At 43.8% G+C, this 24,215-nt stretch overlaps 2 protein-coding genes across 2 annotated transcripts; one reads left to right on the top strand and one right to left on the bottom strand.

The window, feature by feature from the left end:
- Nucleotides 1-4,037: 4,037 nt before the first annotated feature.
- Nucleotides 4,038-4,541, bottom strand: GON7 (GON7 subunit of KEOPS complex). The gene is made up of 2 exons (XM_056852069.1): nt 4,339-4,541; nt 4,038-4,171 (listed from the first exon to the last, which is right to left on the bottom strand). Exons 1-2 carry the CDS (start codon nt 4,526-4,528, stop codon nt 4,062-4,064), a joined length of 300 nt encoding a protein of 99 aa, XP_056708047.1. The 5' UTR covers nt 4,529-4,541; the 3' UTR covers nt 4,038-4,061.
- Nucleotides 4,542-5,048: 507 nt separating this feature from the next.
- Nucleotides 5,049-23,836, top strand: UBR7 (ubiquitin protein ligase E3 component n-recognin 7). Its single transcript, XM_056851320.1, has 11 exons — nt 5,049-5,221; nt 8,258-8,391; nt 9,230-9,290; nt 11,705-11,800; nt 12,238-12,291; nt 12,743-12,848; nt 16,463-16,626; nt 18,899-19,027; nt 20,154-20,316; nt 21,669-21,730; nt 23,693-23,836. The coding sequence occupies exons 1-11, from the start codon at nt 5,060-5,062 to the stop codon at nt 23,783-23,785; spliced, it is 1,224 nt and encodes a 407-aa protein (XP_056707298.1). The 5' UTR covers nt 5,049-5,059; the 3' UTR covers nt 23,786-23,836.
- Nucleotides 23,837-24,215: the final 379 nt, after the last annotated feature.

The raw sequence follows: 24,215 nt of genomic DNA, 5'->3' as shown, positions 1-24,215 counted from the left end.
CCCCTGATTTAGGATATGCAATTGCAATAGTTGACATATTTATGGAGTTTAAAAGTTATTGATGCCTTAGTTTTGTTCAAGCAAAATTGCAAATATGCCAAATACTTGAGAGAAAACTGCAAGCTGATGCATCATATGCTGTCTTAGAACACATACCTTAATATTTTGCTATCTGGTTAGAGAGAGCCAAGTTCTCAGTGAAACTTGTGGTTTTCCTCTCAGGCTTTGGTGCAGTTTCTGCTGTACCTGCTTTTGATCTTTTCCCCCCTCCTGGAAGGTGGGGCAATAAGCTGCTTTTTACCCAGGTAAATGTGTCCCAGTGGTTTCATAGAATCAGAGTTGGAAGGGACCACCAGGGTCATCTAGTCCAACCCCTGCACAATGCAGGAAATTTACAACTGCCCTCCCCCCACACCCCCAGAAGATGACCAAGATGCCTTCCCTCTCATCATCTGCTTAAGGTTATAGAATCAGCATTGCTGATAGATGGCCATCTAACCTCTGCTTAAAAACGTCCAGGGAAGGAGAACTTACCACCTCCCGAGGAAACCTGTTCCACTGAGGAACCGCTCTGTTAGAAAATTCTTCCTAAGGTCTAGACGGAAACTCTTTTGATTTAATTTCAACCCGTTGTTTCTGGTCCGACCTTTTGGGGCAACAGAAAATAACTTGGCACCCTCCTCCATGTGACAGCCCTTCAGGTATTTGAAGATGGTTATCATATCCCCTCTCAGTCTTCTCCTCTTCAGGGTAAACATACCCAGCTCCTTCAACCTTTCCTCATAGGACTTGGTCTCCAGACCCCTCACCATCTTTGTTGCCCTCCTCTGGACACGTTCCAGCTTGTCTACATATCTCTTAAATTGTGGTGCCCAAAACTCAACACAGTATTCTAGATGAGGTCTAACCAGAGCAGACTAAAGCGATACCAGCACTTTGTGTGATCTGGACACCATACTTCTGTTGGTACAGCCCAAGATCGTATTTGCCTTTTTAGCTACTGCATCGCACTGTTGACTCATGTTCAGTGTTTGGTCTACTAAGTCCCCAAGATCCTTTTCGCACACACTACTGCTCAGACAAGTCTCCCCCAGAGTGGTGAAAAGGTCAACCACATCAGGTCAAAAGAACAACAGAAGGCATACCTGTTGAGAAGCAATGAAAGCCCTGCATGCTCCCCTCAAGGTCTCCTAGGTGCAGAAATGCATCTGGGATTCAAGAGCTGTCTATGTCTACAGCATACCCACCTTGTCTTCCGAAGCATTTCACTCATTCTAAAAGAAAATATTTCATAGGAGTTCTTAAAAGTACTCCCAATTTTTCTGTTGGAAAAGGCCTCGGGAGAAAAATATTTTTTCCTGAATTTTTCCATTTATTTTCTGGGCCTTCACATCTCTACCACCAAATCCTATTAACTGCACTTTAAAAACACACAAAAACCCTAAGGGAGATCTATGTTATAGTATTTGCAGTGTCACAATTAGTTTGGCCCTTGGATTATATCTCAGTCCATGAATGAGTCGGGTGTAGAATGCATGGAATTACTTACCCTGAGGGAGTGGTTATCTGCAAGACTATTTTAGAGAGAGCAATGACAAACTGACTCAAATACAAGAAACTCGTAGAGAGCTCTTTACTTTTGAGTGTTTAGATAACTAACCAGTTTCATCCAATCAAGTTTCTGGGCTTGCAGAGGACTTGGCAGATCTTGATGCGCGTTGGTACATTTTGTCTATTTCAGTTTCTTGGGCCATGTCCAAATGGAAGTTGCTCAAGACTTGTTGCCATTCTGCAGCCGTTCATCTGAGCGCCCGTATCTCACCAGTTTAAGCAAGAAAGAAGGGATTTGTGATTTCATGGATGATTTTATAGCATGAAAGGGTACTGCAGCTCTTTAGCCCACATCAGATACCGTCCCTTCTCCCTTCTGCATTTGTTCCACACAGTGCTAGGCAGATAAAATAAATTCTGGACAATATGGGCACGTGATTGCTAGACTGTACACAACCAGAATACATGCCTAAACATGATCATATACATGTTAATTTGGAAGTATGTCTCATTGATTTCAATGGGACTTGATCTCAGGCTTACATAGTATTGCAGCCGCAAGGACGTAAAATGCAGCCTTTAAAGCCAGGATTAGGACAGAGATTTCAGCAATGTGTTATGAAAACTCTGCACTGCTGCAGATGTGAATTACATGGGCCTAAGTATGTCCATTGATTTGTACACAAGCATCTATACCTGTGAGTGTATGATTGGGAATATATATATGTGTATTAGTGTGAGTTCATGGCCAATTTAAAATTGGCAGCTTGGTTTCAGGCCAAATGAAATTTCCTGCTTATGGAAGGAGTGGTTAAAACTCAACATCTACATATAGTAGATTGTCTTATTCTCTCAGCTGTGAACCTCATGCTGCCTCCCTAGTTTAAATATGCACAAATAATGTGTACTATGAAATTTAGGCTTAAGCTGTTGCCTGCCTCAGAGAAACCCTTTAGCATATTGCAGCTTCACATAATTGCAATGTGTTGGAATTGCTTGTATACAACTGAACAGCATCGGAAACATTTAGAACGTTGAATTGCAACAGAACCATTCCTGAATGAATAGCAGTGGTCAACATTGCACTTTTGCCAGTGAACATAAGATATTGAGTCATCCTTGTTAAATAGAAGGTACAGTGACTATAATTGAGAGTCTGGGCTGGATGCTTAGCCTTGCATTTGTTTGACCATTGTGGAAGTGGTCTTTGGCTGTGCCATGGCTTCCTCTGGTGCTCAGCGCTTTGGGGCTTATTGAAAGGTGCTAGTCTTAGGGGTAGGGGAGCCTGCATGGTGCACTGGTCAGGAACGGCGGACTCTAATCTGGAGAACGGGGTTTGATTCACCGCTCCTCCATGAAGCCTGCTGGGTGACCTTGAGTCAATCACAGTTCTCTCAGAGCTCTCTCAGCCCACATGGAGGCAGGTAATAGTAAACCAACACTGAATGGTCTCTTGCTTTGAAAACCCTATGGGGTCGCCATAAATCAGCTGTGACTTGACAGCATTTTACACAGAGAGAGAGTGTCTTGGTGTGTGTGTGTGTAAGCAAGCTCCCAGCGTTGCAGGGCCACCTCCTGCTGGAAAACAGCACAAGCAGAAAGCTTCTGACTGAGAAGTGCCGTAAAAACCAAGACATGGACGCTACTATTGTAGGATCCAGTGTTTTGCCTTTTCAAAACCAGCACAGTATAGTGGTTAAAGTGCTGACTAAGATCTGGAAGACCCAAGTTTAAATCCTCACTTTGCCACAAAGCAGGTCATTTGGACCGGTCATTCTCTTTTGTACTTGTACTTACAGGGAAACTGTGAAGGTAAAATGGAGAAAGGAAGACCCGAGTGTATATCACCATGGCCTTCTTGAAGCAAGGGTGGAATACAAATGCACTAAATGGATGTTTCAAACTATCTACAATAGTTACGCAATGTTTGTGTGTTCACATGCTTAATAAATGTCAAGAACCACGATAAGATTTTGTGAATCGTGCCATAAAAAAAAAGAAGGTCTGTTACATTATCTGAAGCTGTTAAATTAAAAATACAGGCCTGAGAAAGTAACGAAGAAAAGTTAATTGTACATATACAAGCCTGTGCATGTACATAACTGGAACTCCATGAGAACAACTTTACTGAAGCTGTTTAATTTTGTAGCCATTACTTCAAAGCAGTACCTTGTTTCAAATGTTTGCTCTGCTACTATCACCTGAGATGCTTATTACAAAGAAAAAAAATTAATACAATTTTAAATACCTGTTTCTCAGTCTTAATTTTTTAACATGCCAACATATTTTGAAACTGAATGGCTATTCTCACATCCATAGAACTTTTATTGGTTATTTACAGATTTCATATTACAATATTACACTGTACAAGCAGATAGTTCACACAAAAATATAAACATCTATTTTGTTATTAATAATGGTAAATAGGTATCAAAATGCTGCAGAAGTATTCCAGCAGGGGGAGAAAAATGTAGATTACAATTCTTACAAAATTCCATGTACAGTTCTTATCAGGAGTGAGTTTTTGTCCGTTTTAATGGTGGCCCATCAGGACACTCTTTGGCATTGACGTGATTTTCTTCCTCGTCTTCATCCTGCTCATCTGTATCCTCTTCCTCATCTTTTTTAAAAGCAAAAGACCTATGTTAGCAGATTACATACAAGAACCCTTTCCTCAGGAATGGCTACCCCAAAAGTACATCCCTGGGGGTGTGGTCCCAGAACACACACACACACACACACACACACACACACACACACACACACACTCGTGTATTGGCGCCTCACCTCCAGCCCCAGCTCGATCCCCGCCACCGCCGCTTTCCTGTTGCACCAACGGGCCGAGCAGCGCCGACACTTGCTCCCTCAGTTGGACCAGGCCGCTCAGCAAGCCCCGCAGCTCTCCTTGCGGCTGGCAACAAACTCGCAGCGGCTGCTTCAACCCGTCCCGGCCTGTCAGTTCTCCCCGGAGCTCCATCTTTCCCTCCTCGGGGGAAGGAAACAGCCTCCCCAACGACGACTGCGATCAGCGCCCGCCCCCTCCCCCCCTCAATGGGAACCCGGAAGAGAAAGCGACCGGCTAACCCTGGTCCCAATGGGAACCCGGAAGAGAAAGCGACAGGCTAACGCCGGTCGAAGCTTCCGATAGGTCGCCGACGGCTCCTTTGGCTCCGCCCCCAAACAACCCCCTCGACACGTTTGTCCCGCTAACGTACCTTGTCTCTTTCCGCCCTCAACGGTTTTTTCTCCTCCTCGTGATTGGCTCTGGCAGCTCACGTGCCCCTCCGCGGGAGTCACGTGCTCCTAGCCTTTTGTTCTGCGAAGAGCCGCTCCCCCTTTCCCGCTCAGCGTCCTTCCCCTCCCCCCCCGTTGGTTATGGCGCGATAGCCGTTTTCCGCTTCCGGCTTTGGTGGCGGCGCCTCCTGGCGGCGCTTGTAGAGCTTTCCCGCCTTTTCCTCCTCCTCCTCGTCTTCTTCGGCCGGGCTCTGTGCAGGGGCTGAGGCGCGAGATGGAAAAAGAGGCGCCCGAGTGGGTGGCCGGCGAAGGGGAAAGAAACGCCGAGGAGCCCGTGGTGTCGCTGGCCGAGGTGCTGGCCGAGAGCGACGAGCTCGAGAAAGAGGCGCGCGCCGTGTTGGGCGGGAGCGACCACGAGCGCTGCAGCTATTCTCAGGTGAGGGAGGGGAGTGGGTGTGGTGGAGGGGGGGGCGCGAGAGGGAACCCGCCCCTCTCACCCGGGGGAGGGCTGCCACTGCGCAGTTTGGGGGGGGGGCGTGAGCGGGAAGCCCCCACTAATATTTTCCTGCTTATTAAAGAAATTTCTTTTTCGCCTTTCTTGGGACCCCCCCTCCCCCCCCCAAGTCCTAGGCAGCGACTAGATCTCAGATAAAAATACAGCTTAGAGAAATAAGTCAGAAATGTGATGTATGTACGTACATGTGTCAACAATACAGGGCACTGTGTTCTAAGCACAAAAATATAAAGATCTGTTTTGTTATTAATAATGGCAAATAGGTATCAAAATGCTGCAGAAGTATTCCAGCAAGGGGAGGGGAAGTAGATTACAATGTGATGTATTTATGTACATGTACGTGTGTAAACAATATGGGCCACTGTATTCCAAACACAAAAATATAAAAAACTATTTTGTTATTAATCATGGTAAATAGGTATCAAAATGCTGCAGAAGTATTCCAGCAAGGGGGGGGGGAAAGTAGATTACAATGTGATGTATGTATGTACATGTACGTGTGTAAACAATATGGGCCACTGTATTCTAAGCACAAAAATATAAAGATATGTTTTGTTATTAATCATGGTAAATAGGTATCAAAATGCTGCAGAAGTATTCCAGCAGGAATACGTGTGTAAACAATATAGGGCACTGTATTCCAAACGTGGGAAAACAAGGATAAATTTGCCAACATGTCTGAAATAAAAAGTGTAATCAAATAAAGAGATAAAACAGCAGTGCAAAACCATACGCCCAAGAGCAGGAGGATGCTGGGATTGTTAAAACACAGCAGCAGGTAAAAGTTGAACGTCGGTGGTCAAACCAAATAGGGACTAAACCTCTCTTCATTGGGCCTGATCTCAGATCCAGTATAGGCACCTGCCCCCAACACAACCTCCATCCTTCAGTGGCTGATGAAAATGTTTCTCTTCTGATGTTTTGTTTGTCTGCTTGCTGGTTGTGTTTACCATTTTATTTGTTTATTATTTATGTTTCTACCCCACCCTTCCCAGCCAAAGCCGGGCTCAGGGCAGGCAGCAACAATAAAATTATAAATATAAACACAATACATATACATTAAAATAACATCCAATATCATTAAAACAAGATCAAACAATCTTACCTACAGATGGTGCTCAATTAGGAACATAATTGCTGATGAGCACTTGGCAGTCAGACAGAGCCCCTCATAATGCATACTTAGGCAGAGCCAAAAAGGGGGGGGTAAGGAGGCCAGCAGATGACACCCGCTGCTGCCCTCAATTATAGGCCTGGTGGAAAAGCTTTGTCTTACAGGCCCTATGGAACTCTTTAAGGTCCCACAGGGGCCTGATGTTACTGGGGAGGGAGGTCCACCAGGCCAGAGACAGGGCCAAAAAGGCCCTGGCCCTCCTCGAAGACAGCTGCACACTTCTACCACCAACAAGTTGTTATCGGGAGAATGTAAATGTTTTGATTTTGTTGCCTTTGCTTTCTGTTTATTGCTGCCACCCTGGCAGGTAATTCCAACTTGGAAACTAGAAACAGAGAACCTTTGAATAATATGAAAACAATCATGGTTGCAATGCGTGTCTTCACAGATCCTCTGTTTCTAATTTCCAAGTAGGAATTATCTGCAGTGATGGCCCGGCTAGCCCGATCTTGGAAGCTAAGAGGGTCAGTCTGGATTAGTACTTGGATGGGAGACCACCAAGAAAGTCCAGGGTTGCTACACGTAAGCAAGCAATGGCAAGCCACCTCTGTTGGTCTCTTGCCTGGAAAACCCCAAGAGGTGTCACATATGTTGGGTGTGACTTGATGGCTCTTTCCCCCGCCATAGTGATAAAGTAGAAAAGCCCCCTCTGATAGGGCCTCCAGGCCACTCTAGTAAGAGAGAGTAGTCCAGGCAAGTTACATAGGTATATTTATGATATATGAACGCAATACTCAGATTCAGGTATACATTCAATAAGATCCTTATGCTTGGTAGCCATCAGCCAACTCCTTAATGTTAATGTTTGCTTCCTACTTGCTGTGTGTTGGGTTTGTTTGTTTTAGGTCCTGGGTGAGAAATTTATCTGTGCCTTTTCTCAAGTCAGTACTGTGGTATCAGGGTGAACAGAATTATCGATTAATTGTCCTCGGCCCTGGCCCGGCCTGGTGGAACAGTCTACCAAGAAACATCAGGGCCCTGCGGGACCTAAATGAGTTCCACAGTGCCTGCAAAACAGAACTGTTCTACCAGGCCTACACCTGAGGGCAGCTGCAAGTCTTTCCATTATCACCAATTGCTGGCCTCCCCATTCCCCCACCAGCTTGGTTTGGGGCCCCACTGCTGATCAGGCCTGCCCAGTGGCTGAGATTGATGCCATCTTGTTTTATTATAATATGAAATATGAATTTTAAAGTATGTTTTAATATAGATTTTAATTGATGTTTTTTGTAATTATGTTGTGACCTGCTCTGAGCCCGGCTTGCCGGAAAAGAGGGCAGGATAAAAATGCGAATAATAAAAAAATAATAATTGAAATGTGTCACATTTCACTACCATTATCCCACATACAATCTCAGCAATTACTAAAACTTCAGAAATAATGTTTAGGTTAATAAGAGTTTTATCACATATCTTTTTGGGTCCTTAGTGCTGCTTGTTCAGGAATAAACACTGGCTGTGTGTGTGTGTGTGTGTGTGTGTGTAGCATTATTCTGTTAATTTTATAAACTTTTATGTACCTTTTGCATGCAGTTACCAGTGCAAATACAAATTTTGCTGTGGCACCTCAGACCTGGTTGGGTCAGGAGTTAAAGATGTATGCCTGTGCCAGGGCCCTGTGGCTATAGCTACTTAAGAAATACAGAAATCATTAGAATCCTGTGTGAGGCTAAAGGCTGAATCTCTAACTGCGACTGCTGTTTTTGGTGTTTCACCATATCACTGAATTGTCAGTACAGCATTATTTTCTGTATCTCAGATTTATGTCACTGTTGTCTTTGCAGGGAGCTGTAAAGAGGCAAGCCCTGTACGCGTGCAGTACCTGTACACCATCAGGAGAAGAACCAGCAGGGATCTGTTTAGCATGCAGTTATGAATGTCATGGAACTCACAAACTATTTGAGCTGTATACAAAAAGGTAATATTGCCTGGTGTTAACTGTTCTGTGAAAGAACACTCATACCATGTTGGAAATCAGTGCATTTTAACTGAATTTATTTGTTTGCACACAAGGAAAACATTAGTAAATGTTTCTGAAAAATCTCTTGTTTCTAGTTGAGAGAGAAATGTTACTGATAAGAGGTTAACAGGATGCGCAAACCATTTTATCATGTATGTGAAAAAAAAATAGAAGCCTTTGTTAAGGAACCTTCTAAGGTCCTGGGCTTTAAATGAGAAAAACCATGACATTTGTAGCAGTCCAAGCACACTTCTTTGCTGCAATGGTATTTATGGTTTGTGAGTCTGTAGTGAGAAATATCCAAAATCATGAAGGCTTTGAATTGAAAAAAGAATGGAAAGTTCTTCACAGCTTTGTTCACAATGGTATGTTTGTTAGGCTACCTGTACCTGCATTTCAACACAGTAGGACTGAGTTGTTGTTGTAGTAATTTTTTTTCATTCCCTCAAGTCGCAGTCGATTTATGGTGACCCCAGAGGGTTTTCAAGGCAAGAGACATTCAAAAGTTGTTTTCCATGGCCTGCCATTGCCTAGTGACCTGGTATTCCTTGGTGGTTTCCCATCTAAATACTAACCAGGGCTGACTCTGCTTAGCTTCCAATATAGGGCTGTCCTGGTGGATCAGGGAAGGACTGAACAATGCTAGATCATAAATCAGAAGTATACATTTAGCTGTATAACTATTTGTCCATACAGACTTCCCACCCAAATGCAAGTGTAGTTGCTTCAGCTTTGGCAGAACTGAATGAGACATTAACAAGACTGAAACCTCATAAGAACATTTTGTTTCTTCCAGAAACTTCCGCTGTGATTGTGGAAACAGTAAATTCAAAAATCTGCAGTGCAAGCTACTTCCTGTAAGTATAAACATAAAAACTGAAGCAATAGTCAGACTATTGTTTTTCTATTATTTGGCCTTTTATTGGAGGAAAAACCGTCATCAGATTCTGCTATGAATAGCTGTGGTCTGGTTGCTAATATTCCAATTTTGGAGAAGGCACTCAAATGGTAGCTATCCACTTCCAAGTAATATTGGACAATAGTGAATATCTAGACCAGGGTTCCCCAACCTTTTTGAGCCTGTGGGCACATTTGAAATTCTGACACAGTAGGGTGGGTGCAGCAGCAAAATGGCTGCCACAAAATGGCTGCCACAGGAGACGGAGCCAGCCACAAAATGATTGCCACACCTTAACTTCAGTAACTCAGTACAGATTCTTGTGCTGTGGTGGCAGCTGGTGCCAAAGCACCATTTAAAAAAAATCTATAAAGCTAATCAGAATCCTTGCTGGGCAAAAGCCCTACTTGGCCCGCCTACTTCCTAAAAACACTTGGCAGTTGCCAGAAAAGGTGTCCCCTGATCTAGACCCATTTCAGCCGGGTTACAAACTGAGTTTGGAGGTGAACATTTTCTCTGAATCAGTGCGAATTCTTAGACATTGCCTGAAGAATATAGTGGGATTAATGTGGGCCAATAAACCGATGTTTAATTTGGGTAATGCAAAGGTTCTATTTGGTGGTGGTAGGGCTGATTGTGGAACAGCCTACTTTGGATGGGGCTCTACTCCTTGTATACCCTGCAAGGATAAAGTTTGTAGATTGGGGATCTGTTCGATCAAAATCTACAGTTGGATGCCCAGATTTCAGCTGTGGTATGCAGCATCTCTAACCAGCTGGGGCTGTTCAAGTAGTAAGCTTTGGTCACCATTATAGACTCTTTCATTACCTCCAGATTAGGTTAGATTACTGTGGTATACTAAATGTGGAGTTGTCCTTGCGTATGGCTCAGAAATTACAACTAACCCAGAATACAGCAGTGAGGCTGCTGTTGGGCAGTTTATCTTCACTGACCGTTCATTTTCAACCCCAACTCAAGGTGCTGGTTTTAACTTTTAAAGCCCTATAAAGTCTGGGATTAGGATATTTGACAAGCTGCTTGTCCTCATATATTCCTGCCTGGACATTGCATTCATCCCCACAGGCCCTGGAATGACTCCCCCCACCTTTGTGGGTCAAAGGATGGAGCCTTCTCAGGGCGATGGCCCCTCTTTTGAGTCCCCCCCCAAGCAGATGTTTTGTTGTTCTTGTTTTTGTTATTGCTTCTTGTTTTTGTTGTTGCTATTCTTTATTTGTGTGGAGGTAGTTTTAGGATTGATCTTTGTTTTGTTTTTAATTGTTTAATTAATGTTACATTTTGAATCGTCTTGGATGTTAATATAGAGAGCTGGTACATGAATATTTTAAACAATAAGTAAACTAAGTAATATAAACTATTATCTGCAGTTCCTCTTGTCATAATTATGTAGGTATATGAGCGTTTCAGAAGTATGATTAAAACTTGTTGAGATTTGTGAAGTTGGCCTTAGGTGCACACGAATATTAGTGCCACTGAATGTGTGGGCCTGTATCTGCTTGCATCAAAGGATGAACCTGTCCATCTTAGTGAGGACTAGATAAATACTGCACTGTATATGTGGATCTCATCCAGAGGAACACTCTCATGTGGATTGGATACATTCACAGAGATCTGCCTTGGCTCTTAGATTTCTCTTGGGGAAACTGGGTAATGTTGAAATGCTGTTGGTTATAAATGTAGCCTTAATATGCATTTGGTTTATCTACTCAACTGAAATTGTTTGGAGGGGTTATAAGATAAACACTTGGTCAAGGTTGCTGAAAGTGATATTGTGAGCCAGTTCCCAAGATTTCATTATTTTATTTTATTTCTTTAATTCTTTCTCCCCAGTGGGGACCCAAAACAGCTTACATCCTTCTCCGCTCCTCCATTTAACCTCACAACAACCTTGTGAGGTAGGTTAGGCTGAGACTGTGACTGTGACTGGCCCAAGGTCACCCAGTGAGCTTCCACGGCACAAGTGGGGATTTGAACCTGGATCTTCCAGATCCTAGTCTTGACACTCTTAACCTCTACATCCCACTGGCTCGCCTTTTCTTTCAGTGAAATTGATACCTGGGATCCCCATTAGGTTGTTCTATTGAAGTTAATCCCCTGCCCCGCCCAGTTTCAAGCTGCTCTCAATGTAAAATGAATGCATCTTTGTTCTGATTAGTCAGTGCTTCTCTCACTTATGGAATCACAAATTATTTCATACATCAAAGTCATAAAAGCCTGAAGAGAGATTCGAGAGGTGGTGCCTGATATGTATTCAAGATGCCAAGACTTTAATGGGAAGCTATTTCTGGGGTGGATAAGTAACCATTTAAAATGCCTTTCTCTTTACGTTACCCCTCTCTTGTCACTTATTTCTAGGAAAAGGCAAAGTTGAATCCAGCAAACAAATATAACCACAATTTTTATGGCTTGTATTGTGTCTGTAAAAGACCTTACCCAGATCCAGAAGATGAGGTAAGATGGCTTCTTAGAGCCTTGATGCAAATATCGTTTACTTAGTTTTTCACTATTTGATTAGTAAATTTACTACATTAATTTTGTTGTAGTGTTAAAATGAAGAAAGGAGTCTAACGTACAGAGTTGGGAAGATGTTTGCTCTGCATGATGTACTACTAACAGTAACTAGCAGGATTTTTGCACAGTATGTTTCATTGTGTTGTCTAGGCTATCATTCAAAAAATACTAAATTTGCTACTTTGCTATTTCCTGAAAGTGCCACGACTGCAGTTCAAATTATCACTTTTGGGCCTTGAATGCCTGCTGCTTTGTCTAAGATGAAGGGCATACCGAGAGACCAGCAGGTGTTCAAAAGAGAAGTTTTATTTGCCTAGATTTAGTCTGCATAGGTGGAGACTTGAAGTATGTTTTGTAATACTGTGACTCTGAATTAGATTCCAGATGAAATGATCCAATGTATAATTTGTGAAGACTGGTTTCATGGAAGGGTGAGTACATCTGATAAAATAACTTCATTAAATAGAAGGGGTGGTCAGTGGTAACTAAGCTGCCAGACCAGATTTTTCTAGCTTGTAAAAGCCTTTGCAGTTCTGAGGCTGCTCAGTTTAAAATAGCCACGCGGGTCCCAAGCACTATTCTGGAACAATTAAGCTCCAGTTCCAAACCTGTATACTCAATTTTACTTACATTTGTGTTGTCGAGTCTCTGTTTTACTGGAATGTGTAATGTCTGAATAATTTGATTTTAGGAATTCCAGCATTTAGTTTGGATAATTAATTCTGGCTGGCTGGCTAATGGTGTATGCACTAGGAATGTGGAAAACGTAGAAAGTCCTGATGCGTGGGTTTCCAGTTTTCCTATGTGTTCTAGTTGTGCTAAAGAACTGCTGTTTACTGGTATGATATAGCCATGTGTTTTTGCTTTTTTCCCCCGTACTAGCATCTTGGAGCTGTTCCTCCAGATAGTGGGGACTTCCATGAAATGGTGTGTCAGGCATGCATGGATCGCTGCCCATTCCTATGGACTTATGCCTCTCAGTTAGCAGGTGAGAAGAGTAAGAGCAGCTGGAGTGCTAACAGTCTTCTGCTAGAGAAGCCTCTTAACTTGCTTCAAGGAATGTATTTTAGTTCTATTGAGGTGAATGAAACTGTGGCCTATTCAGGATGTGAATAGTGCTACACGATTCTCTTAACTTTTAGGAGTTTGTCTTGTTAAGGACTAAGCGCACATATTCTTACGCACTCACTTCTGAAACACTGTTTAAAGTTCATCATTTTAGCCTGCGTGCTGGTTGTGATAGTCAGTCGATTGCTTGTTTATTGGGGGAGGGGAGGGAATGCCCCTCATGGGAGTTGTTCACGCATGAGCAGCATAGCAGTACATAAGAAAAGCCATGCCGGATCAGACCAAGGTCCATCAAGTCCAGCAGTCAGTTCACACAGTGGCCAACTAGGTGCCTCTAGGAAGCCCCCAAACAAGACAACTGCAGCAGCATCCTGCCTGTGTTCCACGGCACCCAATATAATAGGCCTGCTCCTCTGATACTAGAGAGAATAGGTATGCATCATGACCAGTATTCATTGAAGGTAGCCGCTCCAGAGGACCTAATTCATTACACCTTATTCTTTACACAGAGCCCAGACGTTTCTAAAGGGCGTTTCTTCGGGCATTTCTTGGGGCGTTTCTAAAGAGCCTAAATCTTTTTCCAGATCCAGAGAAGCTGCTCTTTTTCCTATCAGATGCCAATCCTGATGTTTCCTACAAGGTGTCACTCTTTGCTTTAGCAGCCAAGAAAATCTGAGCTAAAGCTGTTTTTAATCAGGGAATTTAACATATTTAAATACTAGCTTCTTGGGGGTCAGTTTTAGTTATTTCAATGTTATTTTAATGTTTTGTATGGTGGATTGTGTTGGCCTTCGGCCGCAGACAATAAATTTTATATCATATCTTATTTATAAGGCTCTATTTAAGCCAAGTAACCCAGCAGTGTTATCATTGAAGGTACAAAAGCCTGTGAATGTAAATGATTGTGCTGGATCTAAACCATTTTTCTGCCGGCAAAGGGAGTGGGAGGGGGTCTTTTGACACCCCCCCCCCAAGAAGCTATACTAGGGGTGTGGGTCCTGCATGGACACAAATAGAGGCATGGGGGGCTGCAATGAGAAGGGGATTTGGGTGAGAAGAGAAGTTTGACAGTTAGGTGGTTCCACACTACACTGCTGATGAGCAGTCTTTGCCGAGGTAGCTTATTGGATCACACAGTGGCCTGGTCGGCCACTGTGTGAACAGGCTGCTGGACTTGATGGGCCTTGGTCTGATCCAACATTGTTTTTTTATGTGCTTATGTTCCTGAAGAATGGAGCAATGCAGCTGAGCATCTGTAACCTAATCCAGCAGTGGCGATCTTTATGTGATCTGGCTTAGTTGTAACACTGAGGGCAGGTGGCGGAGCTGGCAGGGGCACAACTGTAGACGACGTCCGTGTCCTCTTATTCTCCCCCTTTCAGCAGTGGTGTAGTGGTTAAGAGCGGCAGATTGGATCGGTGGACTCTGATCTGGCGAACCGGGTTATTCCCCCTCCACATGAGTTGCGGATGCTAATCTGGTGAACTGGATTTGTTTCCCCACTTCTACACACGAAGCCAGCTGGGTGACCTTGGGCTAGTCACAGCTTTGTTAGAGCTCTCTCAGCCCCACCTACCTCACAGGGTAAGGCGGTTTGAGTCTCTCTTAAGTGGTAGAGAAAGTCGGCATATAAAAACCAACTCTTCTTCTTTATTGTTGCGAGGGATGCTCCTTTCCCTGCTCGACAGCTGATTACTCTGAGAACTTGACTGCAAATGTGCCAACCTGTGGGGGTGGGATGGGAAACAGGGATGTTCAGCCAGCCTTTGCATTTGATTGTCCTCTGGCAGAATCTCCTTTTTCTCACTTTTGGTAGTCGATCACTGCTGCGAGAGACTTCATCACTTCAGCCCCTGGCTGTTCAGATGCAGAGCAGCACAAACGAGCATGGCCTCCTTTTATAGTTGTAGGTCTCAGGACTAAGAGTTTGCTCAGGTCATGTCTCCATCCTGCTTCTTGCTCGCTTTGGTTCTGGCAGGCAGGCAAATATCGAAGTGCCAATAATTAGAAAACAACATTTCCCATGAATACAGCAGTTTGTTGTTTTACGGGGATGGATACTGAAACCAGTCGCCAGTAAGGAAGAATAAAAGATGCAGTATATAAAAGAATAAAAGATGCAGTCGCTTAGATGTTCAATCTGTCAGCGCACAACATTAACAAATAGATGATGTTTACAGTCTGTGGGACGAAGTGCTGTTTTAATAGGAGGCAGAGAAACTCAAAAAATAGTTCAGTTTTCTTATATGTCTGCTTGAGAGAATGAATGGTTTGCACTCAGAAACAAGGAATTACTGATAAAATAAAATTGTGAAAATATGCCTAATGGCTAATCTCTCAAAATATCTCTCAAAACATCCCAACAATTTGGTAAGGTCCTCAGTTGTGTGTTTTCTTATCCTTACTCCTTTTTCTGGTTCCAACAGGGACCGGGGTCATTTGCAGACCCCGCTGCATTTCACTTTTAAGTTGTAGGCCATAACTCTGATCACAAAGCAAAACACAAAAAAACTTGAAGGCTTTTAATTTGGTCAACAGCTCAGGAATTACTTCAGATAACATCTTTTCTTCCTCTTTCCCTTTCTTAATCTGTGTCTCGCTAGTGCAGAAAGGACAATGGGCCGTGCAGCTTGAGCAGGAGACATCTCCCGCTTGCTAAGAAGTGCCTGGACTATCCCTAACCCCGGAATGTGTGCAGAGGAGGAAGCACGTTGGCTTGCATTTTTAAATAAAAAGTATAGGTTAGATTCTTTGAAGCACAAAGTACTTGTGGAAACAGAGCTCCTCTCCCCCACCTCCTGCATCCCACTAAGATACTCCAAAAGCTAATGCTGGGGGTTTCAGGAGCCTCACAGACAAAATGCCAAAAGGCATTGAGGACCGGAAAGGGTGGTGAAGAAAGGGGGGATAGGGACGAAATGGCTCTCAGCTTTTCCTTCTGCTAACTGAGATAGCTTTCTGTGGGCACAAGGAGGAGGGAGGATCTCATCCAATTCCCTCTCTCACAAATTTTTATCCTGCTCTTCTTCTAAGGCAGGGGTGGGGAATGTCAGGCCCAGGGACCGTATAAGGCCTGCGAAATCATTTGGTCTGGCCCTTCATGGGTTCTGGCAGATCTCTAGCTCAGAAGGATGCTGCCCTGCCTGAATCTCTTGGGCCCAGCTGGGGACAGCAGAGCTCAAAAGCTAGTCGCTCTATGTGGCAGACACTTGGTCGTGCCTCTTGGCTAAATGTTTGACCAAATATAGCAGGCTTAATTTTTAAGTTGATAATTTTGTATGGCCCGCGAATGATGTTATAAATATCCAAATGGCCCTTGGCAGAAAAAAGGTTCCCCACCCCTGTTCTAAGGGGTTTCGGGCAGTGTACACGGTTTTCACCTTTTCTGTTTTATCCCCACAACAACTTTGTAAGGTTGGCTAGGCCTAAGAGGCTCTCTTTCTCTATGCAGTAGAGTAATTTTGATTCTTCAGAAAATAACTGTGTGCTCCACAGACAAGCTGATAATAAGGGGCGGATGCTTGTACTTTGCAGTTCCCACTGTGACCAAAGTTACCCCCGCTGCTGAAGATGGCACTGTGCTGAATGTCGAAGAAGTAGAAGAGATTAAAAAAGAAAATGGTGCAGACTGTCATGAAGAAGGGAAAGTAGCGTCGAGTAACGAGCCATCCACCAGCTCTGGCTCTGAATGTTCGGAGGTAGGTCCGGCGTCTTTCTGTTGTGGGTTAAGGCTCCAAGTTGTCACTTCTGTGTTTGGGCTCCATTAATGGAAAAGAGCATGTTAAAAACATGTTTACATTTTGTAACACCATTTTTAATTAGCAGCTAACAGCAGAGAAATTGCTGACATTAGGCATTTTCCATAGGGATGGGAAAGAAATGTAGTTAACTCTTGCTGGTCCATGCTATTCCTAGCGGTCTCTGGTGCAAGAGGCAGCAAGGAAGGCAATTTAGGGCTGATCCATACAGTGTATGCAGTACCTCTGAAAGCATAATTTTACACAGGGTCTGCTGCTAAGCCTTGGACAGACAGAATGTGGGTGTGCATACACTTAGCAACCTGAGTCTGCCACCTCCTCAGCTGATATTCTATGGTGTCAGCCTCTTCCTGGCTCTGTAATCTTCCTGGTGTAAGAGTTGCCTGTAGGATATCAGACAGCAGGAGCATTTAGCTTAGTGTGTGAAGCGCACAAACCCACGTGGTTAGTTTTCATCCTGCCAGAGAATCATTCATGCTCACTAGTGGTGTAGGATCACATGCTCAGTGTTTTATACAAGCAGTTTCCCCTGTGGTTGGGGATCCTGTCGGCAGTGCTCTCACAGTCAAGACAGAAGCACGGACCCAGCAATGCACAAGTAGAGGCATAAGTTTAGCACAGTTCTGCTTGTGCGAGATCTTGTGCAACACTTAGTGCTCTCCTGCCTGTATATTATAGTGCCCAGAAATCGGTTGCACAAGATCTTGCACAAGTGGGAAATGCAGGTGGGGGTACAATAGAGTACACCTAGAGTATTGTGTTCAGTTTTGGGCACCGCAGTTTAAAAAGGATGTAGACAAGCTGGAACGTGTCCAGAGGAGGGCAACAAAGATGGTGAGGGGTTTGGAGACCAAGTCCTATGAGGAAAGGTTGAAGGAACTTGGTATGTTTAGCCTGAAGAAGAGAAGACTGTGAGGAAAGGTTGAAGGAACTTGGTATGTTTAGCCTGAAGAGGAGAAGACTGAGAGAAGAAGAGTTGGTTTTATATGCTGACTTTCTTTACTACTTAAGGCAGGATCAAACCGGCTTACAACCACCTTTCCCTCCCCACAGCAAACATCCTGTGAGGTAAGTGGGGCTGAGAGAGCTTTATCAGAGCTGTGACTGGCCCAAGGTCACCCAGCTGGCCTTGTGTGTAGGAGTGGGAAACAAATCCAGTTCACCAGATTACTTCTGCCACTCATTTGGAGAAGTGGGGAATTAAACCCGGCCCTCCAGATCAGAGTCCACCGCTCCAAACCACTGCTCTTAACCACTACATGGGATATGATAACCATCTTTAAGTACTTGAAGCTAACATATAGAGAATGGTGCCGAGTTGTTTTGTGTTGCCCAAGAAGGTCGGACCAGAACCAATGTGTTGAAATTAAATCAAAAGAGTTTCCGTCTAGACATTAGGAAGAATTTTCTAACAGAGCGGTTCCTCAGTGGAACAGGCTTCCTCGGGAGGTGGTAAGCTCTCCTTCCCTGGAGGTTTTTAAGCAGAGGCTAAATGGCCATCTGTCAGCAATGCTGATTCTATAACCTTAGGCAGTTCATGAGAGGGAGGGCATTTTGGCCATCTTCTGGGCATGGAGTAGGGGTCACTGGGGGTGTGTGGGGGAGGTAGTTGTGAATTTCCTGCATTGTGCAGGGGGTTGGACTAGATGAGCCTGGTGGTCCCTTCCAACTCTATGATTCTATAAGCTTGACTTGGAAGAAATGGCTGCTGTGGTTTTTTTTCTTGTGTTTCCGCATGCACAAGAGCTGTAGTGTAATTTTGTGCTGGATCCAACTTAGTGTTTAAATCTGCCCATAGTAATACAGCTTCTATACTTTTGGACAAGCTGGGACTGGAAAGGGGCAGTCTCTAGTATGCCAAAAGTGCCTTTGGGATTGGGAGTAACCAAGGCATGCTTTATTTCCTGTGATAGAGTTCTAACACTCTTTGCAGGAAAGATTTGCCAAGGTGAGGTTTTTATTGGCCCCAGATTGAGAAAATAACCTTTGAGAATTTAAGGTGCAAGTTAGGGTAGGTGATCTTTCTTGGCAAGGCCTTTGTGTTGTATCCTGGCCCATTAATTTCTGGCTTCACTGTCTTCCCCATAATGCTGCTGCTGAAGTCTGGAGTTGGAAGTAGATAATTTGAAATTATATCTAGGAAATTAAGAAAGCTGCAAGCTTCAGTGAGTTTGGAAATGGAAGTAAAAAGTGGTTTTTAATTTTCCTGCAGGCGGTTAAGAATGAAACCTCCACCTGCAGGCTGCGAGAACTTCAAACCAAGCAACACCAAAAGAACAACACAGCCACCTTTTGGCCTCACAACTGGCGGAGCAAATTGTGCACTTGCAACGAATGTATGGTATGTAGGATTTCTTTTAGTCCAACCTATGGTTGAGGTCTATAGAAGTACCAAGAATGAAACTTATTTATAAAGCTGTAACTAAACGAATAGAAACATTGGGAGTAGTAGCTTATTCCAAGTTGGGTGAAGTTTGGCTTAAGAAATATACAACATAGTAAAGGACAGGTGGTGAAGAAATGTTGCTTGTCTGCAATCTGTACGAGCCATGAAATAGGTAAAGGTAGTTCCCTGTTCAAGCATTGGGTCATTCCTGGCCCATGGGGTGACGTCACATCCCGACGTTTACTAGGAAGACTATGTTTGCAGGGTGGTTTGCCAGTGCCTTCCCCAGTTGTCTTCCCTTTACCCCCAGCAAACTGGGTACTCGTTTTACCGACCTCGGAAGGTTGGAAGGCTGAGTCAACCTTGAGGCGGCTACCTGAAACCGACTTCCGTCAGGATTGAACTCCGGTTGTGAGCAGGAGCTTTTTGACTGCAGTACTGCATCTTACCACTCTGAGCCTTTAGCATGTGAAAATTGGGTCTTCCAGTTGCCATTAGACTTCTCAGAATGGGGAGAGGTTACTAGGATAGGCTACACAAAGCTCTGGGCGTGCCGAGGGGAATGATGTTGCCGCCACAGTAGGTTGCCATTTAACAGACCTTCCGTTTTGCCATTGCTGTTCTTGGCTTGCATTGTGGAAGTGGGTGTTCCTCTGGAGGCGAGCCCAACAAGGATGGCTGCAGGTCTCCTTGGTTGGCTCAGTCCTTCCCTGGAGTTGCTCTTTTCCTTGGGGTTCAAGCTGATGAGGTTCAACTGTGCATCCTTGTGGCTTCCTTTACCACATCTGAAAAATATTTAAAGCCAACACATTTCTGTATAAAGTAATCATGCTTCAAAATGTATGTGTTTTCAAAGGGCAAGTGTTTCAGACAAAAGAGGCTGTGACCATTGCGCGTGTTTGGCAGTGGAAAAACTAGTATGTTTCAAATTCTATAGGGCTGCTGCAGTAAAACAAAAGCAAAGAACCTACTTAAAAATGATGAGCTTTTTTTTGATACAGATGAAGCAAGCTCATGCCACAGTGAATTCATTAGTGTTTAAAGTATCCCAAGACTTTTATTATTTTGTGTTTTTTTTTAGAAAATGTACTTGGATCTGGAAGTCTTATTCCTCACAGATGAATGTGATACAGTCTTGGCCTATGAAAATAAAGGGACGAGTGACCAGGAAGCGGAAAAGAGAGATCCCCTGATGGACACCCTTAGCAGCATGAATAGGGTGCAGCAAGTGGAGCTCATCTGTGGTAAGTAACTTCACTGCGTAATTCAAAACTGAATTTTCAAAACGTCCTTTCACAGGAGCATATGGGGGCAGAGGTGGCCCGACTTCCTTGTTTAACATGGTGTTGATTTTTTTAGTACCAGCAGCCGACTTTCTGAAGTTAAAAATTTCTTAAATTTATTTCGGCCTTTAACGTGATATCCTTCAGAATGCCCATAATCGAGCAAGCTGAGATACAGAACTACCATTTTGACTTGGCCTGCTCCTACAGAGACTTCATTGATTAAACTCCTCTTGTTTACCTCTACTGTTGCAGTACAATTTGTTTTGCCTCTGCAGTGCGCTTTGGGTAACAAAAGCAAAGGCGGTGCTGTGGGTGCTCCGTGCTGAAACAACTGCGGACTTGCCTGAGCGCTTGCTTTGCATGACAGAAGCTGCTGCTAATCAAGAGGAGGCACATGGACTTCCAAAGTGCATTGAAGCCCTGCCTTCTGACTGCTGGGAACCTTACTTAGCAACTCTTCTGAGATATTTCTAAGCATTTCTCACACATGTTTTCAAACATACCTTCACTAGCAAGAAAGTGGGACTATTTTTGAACAAAAAGTCTAATTCTGGGAAGGTGACTGTGGTGGCCATTAACTCTTTCTGTGGCTATTTTGCAGTTTCTAGAAATGTAGCCTTGCCAATGAGGAACTGGGTGGATGTCATTTTACTTCATGTGACTAGAGACGGGGACTAGAATATTGACTTGTGTGTAAGGAAGGGCCTTGCTTTTGCTCACATTTAGACACAGTGTTAACACTGTGTGTGTGTGTGTAAAGTGCCGTCAAGTCACAGCCGATTTATGGCGACCCCTTTTGGGGGGGGGTTTACATGTGTGTATTTGTTTGGCCCCCAAGAGGCTGCAGCCAGCATTTTACAAAATGTAAGGTTTCCTTTCTGAGTTGTGTATTGTTCTAGATGGTACAGAGTCTGCTCTGTATAACTTTCTGGAGATTGAACGTGTCTCTTTAGAAGGGTAACAGAAAGACCTAAGTCTTTGGTAAGGTGGAATCTCATACGGCACTGGCCCTCCATTTTGGTTTGGTTAGCCTTTTGCCTTTTCTCAAAGAGGCAGTGCTGTTGTTTGGACTGGCCTTTAAATGATCAAGAGGAATTGGGGCATCCTAGGATTAAAACGTGTGCAGAACTTGTTCCATTGTGACCTACATTAAAAAAATTTGGACACAAAAAATGAGTGGGAGCTTGAGAGGTAGGATGGCAAAGATGCTGTCTCATATCTTTGTCAGGTAGGCAAACGGGGAGGTGAAGATGCAGTCCCTAAGGTTAAAGATTCAACAACAGCAAAAACTGTTTTTTTACCCTATTTAGAATACAATGACCTGAAAACAGAGTTAAAAGACTATCTGAGAAGGTTTGCAGATGAAGGGACTGTAAGTATTTTTGACTTTGTATTTTGTTAATATAATGGGTATTTTTGGACAACTGAAAAATATAGTTACTGTCTTCAGCGTTAACCAGAAATAAATTGTGAAGATCTATTGTGAAAGAAAGACATTGCTAGCTGATTAACTTCTTGCTGGATATGGTAACCTTATTTTATTCACGAAGGGGGAGGAATTCTGTGTGCATTGAACTCTTTGAACTGCAGTAAAACAAACATAACATTAAATTCACCTGCAGCAAGGTAACTTGCATAAGGTTTTCTTGCCACTAGATTTTCACTATTTATTGAAAGCCGAGGGCTGGACCCTATGAACTGTTGTGGGCTTTCCAAACTCTCCCAACAAAACCTCTTGTGCCAGCTAAAGAAGGAAGTGGGGACAGTATTGCCCATTTACCCCTCATTGCTGCAGTCTCGGTCTTGAATGGCATTTTTTGTTTGAGGCTCCCGTGGCACTGGCCCCCCATCCCCTGCATCCGCCTTTTCCTAGGTCCCATGGAAGTGGGAAAGACGGGCACTTGCTGCTCATGGGAACCTACCTATTACTATGTTTGGTATCAAGAAATACCGTTTGGAGCAGGCGAACCATGGCAGTAGCAAAGTTCATTTTATGTGAACCATTCCCAATAGCCAATTTCTAATGCTTGCAACTTATGTACCCAAGTGGGGTATATGTGTGTGAAGAACTGGAGGGATGCAAATTAAAAATCCCACCCCTTAATCGTTCTGTAAGCTCTCAAGGGCTGCAAGCTCAATTTCCCCCGACTTCTTCCTTTGACTCTCAGCTTCTCATAACATTCTGTGGTGTCCTACTGCATGAACACATGAAGCTGCCTTATACTGAATCAGGCCCTTGGTCCATCAAAGTCAGTATTGTCTACTTAAACCGGCAGTGGCTCTCCAGGGTCTCAGGCAGAGGTCTTTCACATCACCTACTTGCCTAGTCCCTTTAACTGGAGATGTTGGGGACTGAACCTGGGACCTTCTGCATGTCAAGTAGATGCTCTACCACTGCGCCACAGCCCCCTCCCCTACTGCATATTCAGTTGCCATGCTAGTTTTGTTTTTTTCCACATAAAATGACTTTGTAAATTAATCTACAATTTACAAAATCTTTCTGGAGAGTCGTTCCCCCTCCCCAAGTACATAGACCCCCCTTCTGGTGCTGTGGGAGGTTTGCATTTTGCTTCTAAATAAGGACCAACCAGTTTTCTATTAAGCTATAGTGGAATAAAGGCTAAGATTTTGCCTGTAGTATTCCCTCACTCTCCCTTTCTTTGTGGTGCTTTGGTGATAATAGACAAATCAGTCACATGCTCCTTCATGCTTCTAAGGGATAATGGAACTTTGCCCTGGAAAGCCCTGGCTCATACTAAGCCCAGCTGTCAATGGGAAGGAGGATGCCTTAAAAAAAAAAAAGGAAAAGGCGAAAAAGCTAAACAAAGGAGGAAGCTGGATCCTACAAACAGTAACGTGCATGGAAGAAAGTGGCTTGTCTTTGAAGAAGAGTTGGGTTTTATACCGTGATTTTCTCTACATTTTAAGGAGTCTCAAACATTTACAATCACCCTCCCCTCCCCACAACAGACACCTTGTGAGGTAGGTGGGGCTGAGAGAGTTCAGAGAGAACTGTGGAAGGCTTAATGTGGAAGAGTAGGGAATCAAACCCGGTTCTCCAGATTAGAGTCCGCCGCTCTTAACCACTACGCCACTCTGGCTCTCTTTAGCAGCCCAGTTGCCAAAATGGATTTTATTCCCTTCGTCAGGCTAAGAGTACAAGACACAATTGCCTGTCTTCAGCGCAATTTCATGTTAAAACCCCTGATCGGAATCCAAAGTGCAGGCTTGCGTCGCATACGAAGCACGTTTATGTTCGTTGCCCGACACTAATTCTACGGTGTTGGCTTTGTCAGTTTTAATATCCTCTTCTACTGACTTCATTTCCCAACAGGTTGTTAAGAGAGAGGACATTAATCAATTCTTTGAAGAATTTCAATCTCGAAAGAGGAGGAGGACAGACCGAATGCAGTATTACTGCAGCTAGACGGGCTTGGAAGTCAACGGACAAGCTTTTTCAGGCGTCTCTACTAGCTTTCCACTCCTCTCCCCCCTCTGCTTTAATCTACTTTCTCATGGCCTAGACATGTGTTCTAATAAGAGAGCAACAGTACTAAAAAACAAACACAGGATCATGGTCTTTTAGAATGTCTTTTTTTGGGTGGGGGTGGGGACGTTATTTGATAAAGGTTACTTAAATGTTGATCCTACATATCCTTTGGGCTTATACTTAGTGTCAAAGGTACCTGATTAGAAAAGGAACAGCAATCCTCCTGATCTGGTGTCGGTGAACTATTTTTACATGTGTGTGGTTTTAAAAAGTTAGATCAGTGTGCATGGCAGATTAACATTTAGGATGAAGGTGCTAGGAGATAGAAAATAAGGCCACGGCCAATGGTGCAAAATAAAGTAGAAAT

Source organism: Euleptes europaea, chromosome 6, assembly GCF_029931775.1.
Source record: "Euleptes europaea isolate rEulEur1 chromosome 6, rEulEur1.hap1, whole genome shotgun sequence".
NCBI lineage: Eukaryota > Metazoa > Chordata > Lepidosauria > Squamata > Sphaerodactylidae > Euleptes > Euleptes europaea.
This window is presented reverse-complemented; position numbering and strand designations above follow the sequence as displayed.

Bases quoted from the DNA above. Each gene is read 5' to 3' on its own strand.
- UBR7 (XM_056851320.1), top strand. From the start codon at position 5,060: ATGGAAAAAGAGGCGCCCGAGTGGGTGGCCGGCGAAGGGGAAAGAAAC. The intron at 9,291-11,704 runs GTAAGTATAAAC...ACTTATTTCTAG, and splicing joins TGCAGTGCAAGCTACTTCCT to GAAAAGGCAAAGTTGAATCC. The intron at 20,317-21,668 runs GTAAGTAACTTC...TACCCTATTTAG, and splicing joins GCAAGTGGAGCTCATCTGTG to AATACAATGACCTGAAAACA.
- GON7 (XM_056852069.1), bottom strand. From the start codon at position 4,528: ATGGAGCTCCGGGGAGAACTGACAGGCCGGGACGGGTTGAAGCAGCCG. The intron at 4,172-4,338 runs GTGAGGCGCCAA...CTTTTAAAAAAG, and splicing joins GGATCGAGCTGGGGCTGGAG to ATGAGGAAGAGGATACAGAT.